The sequence below is a fragment of the Ylistrum balloti genome, unplaced genomic scaffold (genome assembly GCF_031769215.1).
Source record: "Ylistrum balloti isolate Yb309-2 unplaced genomic scaffold, AGI_CSIRO_Ybal_v1 Utg371310, whole genome shotgun sequence".
NCBI lineage: Eukaryota > Metazoa > Mollusca > Bivalvia > Pectinida > Pectinidae > Ylistrum > Ylistrum balloti.
The window spans coordinates 128721-141059 of NW_026782700.1; the positions used below are offsets into that span (position 1 = coordinate 128721).

The 12339-nt window shown below is 35.2% G+C and overlaps 1 protein-coding gene across 4 annotated transcripts in view; it reads left to right on the plus strand.

Moving 5' to 3' along the window:
* The first annotated feature begins 6984 nt into the window (after positions 1–6984).
* LOC132561945 (leucine-rich repeat and calponin homology domain-containing protein 1-like) overlaps positions 6985–12339 on the plus strand; it is a 68491-nt gene continuing 63136 nt past the window's right edge. For all 4 annotated transcript variants that reach the window (XM_060226662.1, XM_060226663.1, XM_060226664.1 and 1 more), the window contains exon 1: positions 6985–7159. In XM_060226662.1, coding sequence (XP_060082645.1) covers positions 6985–7159 — 175 coding nt within the window. The remainder of the gene's footprint in view (positions 7160–12339) is intronic.

Here is a 12339-nt window from a genome sequence, read left to right on the forward strand (position 1 = left end):
TGTAATCCTGTGGACAGTGACTACAACATATATGTAATCCTGTGGACAATGACTACAACATATATGTAATCAAGTGGACAGTTACCACCACACATGTAATCCTGTGGACAATGACTACAACATATATGTAATCCTGTGGACAGTGACTACAACATATATGTAATCCTGTGGACAGTGACTACAACATATATGTAATCCTGTGGGCAGTGACTACAACATATATGTAATCCTGTGGACAATGACTACAACATATATGTAATCAAGTGGACAGTTACCACCACACATGTAATCCTGTGGACAATGACTACAACATATATGTAATCCTGTGGACAGTGACTACAACATATATGTAATCCTGTGGACAGTGACTACAACATATATGTAATCCTGTGGACAGTGACTACAACATATATGTAATCCTGTGGACAGTGACTACAACATATATGTAATCCTGTGGACAGTGACTACAACATATATGTAATCCTGTGCACAATGACCACCACACATGTAATCCTGTGGACAATGACCACCACACACAATGATATTTTTGATATTTTGTTATGAAGACTTGTGAATAATAATTATGTATTTAGTGCTATATTTCACTGTTGTTTAGGTCACATGGCAAAATACTTAGATTAATTATGATACGTTAGATTTTGCAAACTGAATTTTTGATCCCTTGTGTTTGATATACTGAATGAGTGTTAAGTGAAGCATAAAAGGTGTGTGGAAGCATAAAAGGTGTGTGGTAGTAATGATGTACGGTTGTACAAGAAGCGATTTAATGGCGGCACTTTTTGTCTGGAAGGACATTAAGTATTAGATGAGTCATTTAACGTAAATTAAAGAAAATTGATTTGTAGAAGAGTTTTTTTCTTGTTGTGGTATAAGATGTTGTAAGGTGATTTTTATCATTAGAACTAGAGCATAATAGGATGATTCATGTGTTGATTTGATATCAAAAAATCCTGTAAGGAGAAGAATGTTTTCTGGTTTGAAATTTAAATGAAATTGAAAAGGATATACATGACTTCTGTTGATATTTATTTTAAACAAGGCAGTTTTTTATGGAAAACACTTTAGACTTTTGACTCACTTCCTGTCAATTATAGAATGGTTGTACATAATCTATCTCTCAGAGGAATATATTGTTGTTTAAATATGATAGAATATATAGAAGAGATTTAATACAAATGTATGTTTATACATTTTACGTTAAAATTGGTGTATGCATGTATGCCAGTTAAGGTGCAAGTGTATATGAAAATATATTTATGAGGAATCTTTGAACAGATATTGAATTGGTATCAAACTTTATGCATTAAATGTCATAAATACATGTGCTGTAGTCTGTTGTGTTTCTTCATCTTCAGTGTTGTTACTTAGTTTATGCCCAGAACGGTACTTTAATCTTACCAAGAATATAGTCAGCATGCCAGTCAATAAACATATTTTTTTTTACCTGAACTATTGTATTCTGACATTTTGATACACCGGTGTGTGAATCTTATTGGGCATAATGTTTTCTTGGAAACCAATGCCAAACGTTACACATGATTCGTTCTGCCCTATTAGCTGTTCATGCAAAAATCTGTCAGCTTTTTGCTAACGTGTGTCTGAAAAAAGGAGACAACATTGAGTTTGACCATTTGATCAAAGAAGAATTCCAATTTGGACATGAAATAAGTATTTCATTAATTATAATTTCAGTGACAAGTTAAGGAGTTTATTTTTTGCTTACCTGGTTTAAAGGGTGAAGCAGGACGAAGTTTGCAAAAAAAAAAAAAAAAAATGACGTTGACCTATATTCAATGTCACAAGAGCCGAATATTAAAACCTTCCAGTGATTTCTTCTAATTAACAAAAAGGCCTCGAATCATGATATATGGCTGATAGGTTCCCCGGGATGAAGCCCAATTAACTCTATGTCGTGTACCTGTTAAGAAATGGTCATTTCAAGATGGCGGACCTAGACGGCCACGAAAGGTAGGTGCTTTATTTTAGCTACAATGTCACTGGTATATTAATACCATCTGACCGTGATAATTACCTCGCGAAACTCAGAAATACTGTAAAGTTGTATTACAATATTTGTATGTTGCTGTAACGGTCATAAATAATTGTGAGCCTTCGGCATCGAGGCGGGACTTGCAGTTAAATATTGCTTATATCGAAACATTTCAGCAGTCTAAGGTTTATTTTCATTTTCAGGGAGACACCTCAATAACATCCGCTTTTAAGTGATGTGTCATTTATGTTCATCGCCCTAATATAATATTAACAAAAACAAAAGAAAACAACTTTTTTTACGTTACGGACTGGTCCTCGAGTATATAGCAACTTTGACAGAAAATGAAAAGGATTGGCTCAAAAAACATTTCCATTTCGGTTATGGATTGGTCCTACATGATGAAATTAACTAGTACACCTTAAAAGTCAATACCATACATAATGTCATACATCTTTTTCTTCTTCATGACAGATATCCTTTGATCAGGTACTATTATGATGGCTGCTAAGTACCATTGCTATGACTGCAATTTCGAAGGCTATAATTTTCAATATTTGGTTGACCATACATGCTCAACTCATGCAACAGAAAGATTGAAAATAAAAGCCTTTGAGCTTAATGCCATAATCGGTCGGAAAGGCTACTAAAAAAGGGTTTTACAAAATTTTCCAAACTAGAGACTCTGCAGTAACCAGAATCTGGTTTACTGGGTGGTTGCGTGGTGCAGTTGCAACGTCTTTCACCTGGCCGTCCGGGGTTCGATTCCCGGAATGGATGCGAAAAGGTATGGGGTCACCTGCCCGACCAACTGGGTTTTCCCCGGATACTCCGATTTCCTCTTATAGCAAGACCCCCTCGCGCGCCTCCATCCAGGCCAACAAGAGTGATTAGTATAAGATAGAAAAACTTGTTTCACAATTATTGTAAAATAAATAAAGTTTATTATCATACTGGTTCTTGATGAATCTGCGTCACATGTACATATCGCTGAGGACGAGTTAGCGCCAATGGAGAAATTGGATGTGTCGTTGTTCAACCTGTCGACGGACGATGTTCAGAGCCCCTACGATAAAAAAGAAAAGAACATCAACTCCGCTAAATGAATGCATTCTGAGCGACTCTAAAGCAAAGAGGACTTTGATTGAGAAGCAGTTTCTTTAAGATTCAGTTCTTGCAGAGGGAAATGAATTGCGAAGAGGTTATTAGATATGAGGTTCTGAATGTAAAAACTTCCCTTGCGTAATAATTTGTGGAAGTGTGCGATATTGATTTATAGAGTGCTGTATACAGAATTTAAGTGTCCTTGCTTTGAAATAGTGCAAAGTCTGAAAGAAAAAAAAAGGAAATTGCTTGTTGTTATATGTATATGTTTGACGAATCTAAGTAGCTGGCGTACTTACCGAGTGTATTTTTAACTGCCAAGATATATATCTAACTTCGGGAGCAACATTTTGTTATGTAAAACGTTCCCCATTTAGGGCTTGGACCAGAAATTTCAACGATACATTCCATTAAACGAAGATCACCTGTTAACTGTAGATCCCGACCAAACGATTTGAGACCAAAATAAGCGTATAAATTATATATATATATTGTATTAGGTTCTTCAAGTTCATTCTTGATTCCGTTGCAGTCATAAATTGGACCAATCCATAACCGAAATGGAACTGTTTTTGGAACCAGTCCGTAACATTTTTTGTCAAAGTTGCTATATACTTGAAGACCTGATCGTAACGTAAACAAGATTGTTTTCCTTCGTATTTGTTAATATTATAGGGCGATGAGCTGAAATGACACATCACTTAAAAGCGGATGTTAGTGAGGTGTCTCCCTGACAATGCAAATAAACCTTAGACTGCTTAAATGTTTCGATATGAGCAAAATTTCACAGCAAGTCCCGCCTCGATGCCGAATTCAACATTTCGCTCCACTTTGCGAAAGGCTCACAATTATTTATGACCATAACAGCAACATACACATATTGTAATACCAATTTCGAGTAATTCTGAGTTTCGCGAGGTAATTATCATGGTATTACTGTATTCATAAACCAGTGACTTTGCAGCTTAAAGAGAGCACCTACCTTTCGTGGCCATCTAGGTCTGCCATCTTGAAAAGACCAGTCCTTAACAGGTAAAGGAGAGTGTTACTGTGCAAGAAAGAAAATTATATTGACCCTTATTCAAAATCTCTGTGTCAAAGTTCTTTCGAACAACTTCTGTTGATACCAGAGATCATACTTACTACCACTCTGTGCATCCCTGGCACATTTCATTGCAAAATTGAAGGTTGCATGTGTAACACCTTGTGGATAAACTAAAAGGCTAGTTTAATCCTTTGATGTACATCACACAAACTGACTGGTAGCTTCTCAAGATCTCTGTCAAGGATGTAAAGTAATTTGTGAAAAGCACTAAATACCATATCAGCAATGCAAGGCCGCTAGGTCTCTAATTAACCATTGTATTTAATACTGATGTGCTAATGGAACCGCTTCATAAATGAATTGCATGGACTTAGAAATTACAAATTAACTCAAAAGAGAAGAACTGATGATGGTTTGAATCACAGGAACCAGTAGTGAATTGTCGATCCTCTCTTAGGTTACTAACATGAGTATATTTGTAATCGATGGGAGAAACAGCATAATACTACTGGTCCCTGGGATCTGAATAACATCATTTTATCGAAGGATTACACGAAAGACGCGCCAGTGAATCAACAACTTTATCGTCTTTCTTGTGATCGAGAGTGTTTAGTGCCTAAAGTGTATAAATTTATCAGGCGAGTGAGAAAATCATAAATGGTAGAAATGAAATATCAAAAGAGAGAAGTTTGACTTATTTTATTATTTCTTTACGTCCTCTTAACAGTCATGGTAATTTAAGTACGTGCCAGATGTGGTGATGGAGGAAAGCCAGAAGTCCCAGAGGACAAGAAAAAATACCAGTGTCTGGTGACTGCCCCACGTAGGCCTCGAACCGGCGACCAAGAGATGGAGGGCTAGTGATAAAGACGATCAGACGTAGATAGAAGAAGCGGTGAACTTGCCTCATCATTTAGATAATACCAAAACCATTTGATATCGGTTTCAAATTATGTTTTCTAGGCTTTATGTCATTCAGTTGATCAACTACGTATTGAGTTCATTTCACGAAGCCCAAAAGCACACTCTTGCGTCTAAAGGGAAATAATACTTGCTTACGATCAAATGGTATGGAAAAACCTGAATGAGGAAATTCGTCTCCACTTGCACAGATCAGAAAACTTTATATAAAAACAATCAAATGGACAACTTTTTATATCGACATGGGATTAGTAATCTCACAGGTATGGTGATTATTATTGTTTCGTTATGTATAATATGGAACAAATAAATAGTAAATGGATATGATGCATTATATAATCTGAAATTCAACACGGCAGTATTTAAACATTTATATACGATGCCAAATGTGTCCCTGAAAGGTGACTGTTATTAATAGGTGTTCACTGTCCTTAGATATGACCAATTTGTGACGTATACCTGCTGCCTGATATACAAGACTAATTCAAATGTTTGTAGTACTCTCATTTACCAAGGAAATTTTAACTGTGATACTCCACGCATTTAATCATTCGTGAATTACACTCATCATTAATTAAGTAAATTAAAAACAAAGGTTTAATACCTACACTGTTCACGCTATATAAAGAAACAGGAGACGGGTATTGAAGTGACTTGAAGTACAGAAATCATGTAACATGCTGAGGGGAACTGATATTCTTATCAAGAAGCTGATGACACTCAGTTCTATGGAACAACAACAATGGAAACATCCCTGTCCTTTCTGCTGTATTGTTACTATACAACAATGATGTGGAGCTTTCTACGTTCCGTGACCCATTGAATTACAGAAAACAAAAATTCATATGAAAATTTAATAATGGCGTGTACTTGTAAAAAAAAGAAAAGAATCTCAGGTGTTTACTGACATGACGGTTATGTCTTCCTGTACCTTATATACATTAGCAAGCTTACCTTACCTATAATGTTTTAGCTACTGTAAGATGAAATTGTCTATTCAACATTGTAGTAGAGGTTAAAGGAAACTAGCTCAATGGAAACAATTGTGTACAACGTATACATGCCTTTTTCATGGTTTTGATTTTCCAAGAGTATGTGTGATCGCTTTGTGTTTGTTTTATGTTCTATGTATGTGATGTAATTTATGTAAAATTGCGTCTTGATAAAGGGACAGGTTGTCTAGGAAATTTGATAATTCACGAGTCCCGTACTGTTGGTCCAGTTGTTAGGATCCAGGATTTCCAAATACTGTAGCTATCAATTAGCGTTACTAGTCAACTTCGGAATGCTCATATTTTTCTATTTTCTATGGCAGTTTCCCCTCCCTTCTTTTTTTGGAACATTTGGTATATGAAAAAAATGCTGAAAAAAATTCTACGAAAAGTTTCAGTGGTTAATATTGTTTGTTTGTTTGTTTGTTTTTTTGCCTTTTTCGGAATCAAGAAATAATTGAAATTCATATACCTGAGACACATTTGAAGTGTAGGTGTCTAAATCAGTTTGAAGTTTGTCCACCGACTTGCAGATGAAATGATTTTATGTAACAATTTTACCGATTAAAGATTGTTCCATAAATGAAAAAAATACAGTTTCTCCGTAGTACATAACATAATGCTAAGAAAAATACACTGTTGTCTTTGTTGTAGTACATGTGTAATATGGTGAATTGATAAGTTACCCTGACATGACTTTTATTAAACGTCGTATAATTAGCCCTGCGTTCGGCAGATGTGTGGTATCCTACAGATTCTATTTAAGGGAGACAATTCGTGTATGGTTCTTGTTTCCAGCATCACCTTTTTGCTGCATTGATCAACCAGTGATGTCATGCCCATACCGGAAACACAGCAAAATATTTCAGTGAGCATGCGCACATCAATATCAAACAATATGAACGACCAAAATGGCGACTACATTTAGCTCTGGAAGCCAGAGCCCTACATCACTTTCACGGACTATAGATCGTGTATTTGAGGATGCACAGCACACTGGTGAAATCAATTTAAGTGGAAGGAAATTAAAGGAGTATCCACAAAGTGTCGCCGTTAAATATGACTTGGTAGATACGATAGGAGCAGGTGAGTTTTGCATGTCCGATGACGGTTCTGTCAAAACGCCTCTACAAACTTACTACTAGTAAGGGTTTCTAAACTTTCATTAATAATCTGTTGGTAAGATGTCATCCGGTTGTTGTGATATCATGGAACAGTTCACTAACAAAATGGTTCACTATTACGTATTTCTGAAATTTTACAAAACGGAAAAATGATGTTGGGATGGGGAGCCGGCCCATGATTCATTGACGTCGATGGACCGGAACTGATAAGGTTTCTGTCTCGGGCAGAACAAAAAGGGTGTCTGTCTTTCTATTTATTAATCTTATGTTGACAAACACGTTGCCTTTACTGCCTTTATAGCCGAGTAATGTCCCTCAATTATATTGTAAGGCCACATGTTCATGGACAGGGTTGTTTTGATTCGAAATAAGACGGAACAGTTTACAGAACCAACGTGTTGTGTGAATTAGAAATCCGTAAACTTTTGGTTTGTTTTGTGAAAACACAACATGGTCGCTGACCTGGAAGGTCAACCAATAATAAATGTGGAACTAACAAAGACATCAGTGTGATATGTTGTGCTGGCTTTCTATTTGACTGATTACGTTTATGCGGAAATGAAATGTGAAGAGACTTGAGAGAATCATTCATTAGATTTGACTGGCCAGATCAATTGTGCAGTTATTGTATATTTGGAGCATTACATTCAAGCATGAAAACTTCCAAACAGAAAAAAAATTCAGTTTTATATACAAAGTTGCATATGGTAGTACAAAATAAAAAATAGTCTTTTATTTGGTAGGTCTATGTTGTTTATACTTTATTAAATAACAAATTGAACAGTGTAATAGCTTTGTTTAATACCTATAAAATAGCAGAATATATACCAGTGTGGCTTATATATGGGATGAAAAAAAGAAACATACAAGTACTAGAAGGTACTGAGTTTTCTTATGAGTACCTGTTCGTCACTGTTTGTGACTGAAACAGATGGTCCAGAACATCATGTACAATTATATACAGGATGATCTGAAAAATAACATTCTTGCAAATTTAATTAATTGTACCATTTAATACAAATCACAATAATATCTTCTGGACTTTTGCAAAGTCATAGCAGAAGTTTACAATAGCCTTTTGCATCCTGGGATCAATAGATCCTCAGTTTGTAAGTCAAATTCTAGAATTTGCTTCATGTTTGTTTACGATATGAATAGCTTTGTGTAGCTTACATGAAGAAATAATATGGGACTGTTAGAGTTTGGTAAGCATGCAAAGGTCTTCATTAATGTTTAACAGTACAGACACCGATGGAGAGATTATATAATAAACTGTATGTAAAGTCAGGCCCTTTATATGTGTGTATACAAACTGTGAAGGCACCCAAGCCAAGTGAGTTTGATATTTTTGCTATTTTACGTTTCTTTAAATATATGATAAAATACAGGATTATCTATGTATAATTCATTTGCAAACTTTATCAATTATTTCACTGACAATCTTGATAAATTGTCCTCTGTTGTCTGTTATATCAGTTAACTTTGTGGTCAACATAACAGTTACTACTTCATAAGAAAGAATGCGGCTTATATCCTAGTGCAGCTTATATGTGGATAAAATCTAAGAAATCAGTAAAAAATGGCTCTGAGGCTTATCTTAACTAGTGTGGCTTATTACCCAGAAAATACGGTATCTTCTGAAATGCATTTCTTTTTTTGTCTGTTTTTGGCGATATTCATTTTAATTAGCATACTTTTTAGGCAAGTCTCCACCTCTTTAATGGCTGTGGTGTATCAAAGTTGTGCTTCAGTTAGACCTGTGGGTTATACTGTGTATTGTAACCTCTTGCCGACAGCTGGAAATATAAAGACTGACAGTAGCTAGGTGTAAATAGATGATTCTACTTAACAGGTACTTTGTAGTTTATAAATAGATACAGGTAAATTGTCCTCTCTGCTGAAAGACTGTAAAAGTTCATACTTGTTAAATGAATAGATTTAAGGTAACACACAACTGGGTACATGGTTTTCACCTGGGCAGCTTGCTGTTGCTTATCACATTGAAACAAAAGGGTATAAATTGCTGTAAACGACATTGATCAGTATATTATCAGTTGCTTTAGTACAATAATAATAATAGTAATATTGAAAAAAAAATGAAATACAGACTTGTTTGTCACTGTTTGATAAAAAACGTAGGCAAGGTATGCCTTTTAATTTAGATTTTTTTTTGATGTTGTACACTATATCCTTAATGCACAATATACTTTGAATTCTGAAGATAATCCACAATATGTTCACCAATTTCTCAGCCCAGTCCGAAGTATATGTTGGTACATCATTTATATGTTAATCTCTCAGATCTGTTGAGAGGTCTTGGTTGGTCGGCCTATAGGCCTGTAATCTTTGTTCCAGGTGTTTGGTACCTCTTCAGACAACAAACCTGCAATAGGTGGCATTTATTTTTGGTAGTAAACAGCATGTTGGTCAAACAGGAAATGTGATAATTTATAAATAAAAAAAAAAAAGTCCAGTGGAATTTTGATGGGACTTAGAAAAGAATTTCTGGAAATACTTCAGTTTTTCATTGTGGGAACAATTGTTTCTGCAATAAAGTTAAAAATGACTTGCGGAAATAGTTTGTAGATTGATCACTGCTCATAGCCAGTGTAAGTCTAGATGTACAGATGTAAAGTCATATTGCAGCAGTACCATCACATTTCTGTATGGGAGACTGATATAGGTCAATTTTCCTTTACTAATACATCAACAGGGTTTATAAAGTCCCAATGCTATCTCATTGCAGATTGCTGGTCATCTATTTGAAAATATACTTTGTACTCATGATACTGTGGGAGCAAAGATATACAACATATTTCCTACATGTACTACATCTGTAGCTACTGGCAATCAGAATTGAGTCATTCTGTCAGTCAGGTTTTGATGTGTGACCCACATATATAATACCGTGTTTCTCCTACAAATAGCCCATGATGCATGTTTGAATTGGTAATATTTGTCATATTGCAGGGTAAATTTGGTAAAAAGACCTTTATGCATCTATGCATATAAAGCATTTAGAGCAATCACAATAAAGACTTCCTAAAGAGCATGATATGAGCATTGCTTTATCAAACATAAGATTTCTAAATGTATGATTTTCAAATGATATCAATGGATATAAGTGTCGGGTACACCGTTACCAAGTATCAGATTTCTATTAAGTGTTAAGTGTCTTGCCCATGGACACAACCACAACAATACAGACTTGTCAGTTTTTGAGCTTCCTGAGAAACACAAATTGCGGCAGGTAGGGAATGTCAAACTATGCCATGCTCCTCAGATCTTCATCATATGTTGCTTTCATACATCATATTCACATTGCATGCTCAAATTTTGTGTTTTGGTGAAATATCTCAATATATTCAGTGATTTTTGAGAATCAAATATTTGAGTCCTGGACTTCAGTTTTTCTTGTCGGATTGATTCAAATTTGAAGAACCAACTATATCTCTCTTTTTAGATGGACTTTCCAAAATTTTGGAAACAATGCTCTTGACTTACAAAAAAAAAATCTGTTAAAAATTACTGATATTTAGACCTGACCTATCAGATGTGTTTTTTGACTAATCAGTGTGACAGTCCTATATTTAGAGTGTATTTGGTGCAGTGTACTGTACGCCCTATCGGTATCCTGTAGTTTGGAGTGAGGAAGTTGCACGGATGTTTCAGCCTTAAGATAGACTGACTTCAGTACTAAAACATGATCAAATATTTTGTACTGCTGATATTGATCAATATCATGGCCTTCTACTATACAAATCGTTGTGATTGTATTACTAAAGCAGTAAAGATGTTGCTCCAAGTTTACAGTGGATGCAATGTTTAGGAGCAATTTGTTGCAAACGTCTGCACTGTTTGGAGAGTGTATTTGCTGTCTAATCAATATTTATGTTTTTCCTTTATCATCTCCTGCGTGACTTTCTGCAGCTGGCTGACCATTCTGAATCAGCTTCATCAAATATCTGTCTAGAAAATGATTAGTATATAAATTAGTTTTCTTCATTGTCCTTGCTATTAAATATGGTCAACCTTTGCCTTATACCTGAGTACATTCTGGTACAGAATAGCTTTTAATACATGGTATTTTACATGTACGTTTGGTTGAATCTTGTTTATTTGATTGCTGCTATGTCTTAACTAGAACTAGTAAATTGAGAGTGCATCATTTAGTGGATCATATGTTTGTTAGATCTAATGTTAGTTTACTGTTCAAACAAGTTTAAAGTGACAAGTTGTACTTTTGTGACTTACAGAACTGCTGTCAAACGTTAACCCTTTTGTGAAGATCTTTATAATTAAATCTTAAAATTTTACATTAGAACAGTCATATAAAAGGGATGATTATATGCAGATATAGTTGGATCATTTAGGTCAACTGACCTGAATGGTTAGGATGACCTTATATAGCTATCATATTTCACCCAAAATTACAAATGTTTTAAAATCTCTAATCTTTAAACAACTTCTTCTCAATTATAAAATGACCCACTTTGCTGATATTAGACCAGTAGCATGCTTCGATAAAGAGCTGCCAATTTTGGTCAAATACATAGCCTTGACCCACTTTCAAGATCCCAGGGGTCAATTGTGTTGAAGACTTCTTAATAACCAAAAGGTCATAGCCATTGATTTGGTTCTGTAACATAGTTGGATGAAGGGCTACCAAATTCTTTCAAATGACCCACTTTCAAGGTTACTGGGGTCAGTTATGTTGAAGACTTTGAATTTATTCATTCAAAAAGTGCTAGGCCCTAGATTACAGTATTTTTGTAATAACATGCTTGAAGAGTAGGATTTCAAGTTTACAGATGTTGATTTCATGAACAGACAAACTCTTCTGTGTAAGTTGGTGAACAGGTGAGCAGGTCAGGTCCATTGAGCCTCTCTCATATGTGTCTTTAAAGTCAGATGGCCGTTAAAGACTCTGGGCCTTTGTTGTTGAGGATTTGTATTTAGTGTTTAAGCTACTGTCCATCTGATGGATGTGTGACTATAGCTGTTAAATATTGATCCCCAACCATGTTTGTTTAATGAATTCTTCAAACAGTATAAAGTGAGTCTGTGGAATAATTTCCCAAATGGAAAGCAACGACTATTAATAGCTTCTGTCCTAATAGGTTCTGCAGAATTTTACACAAG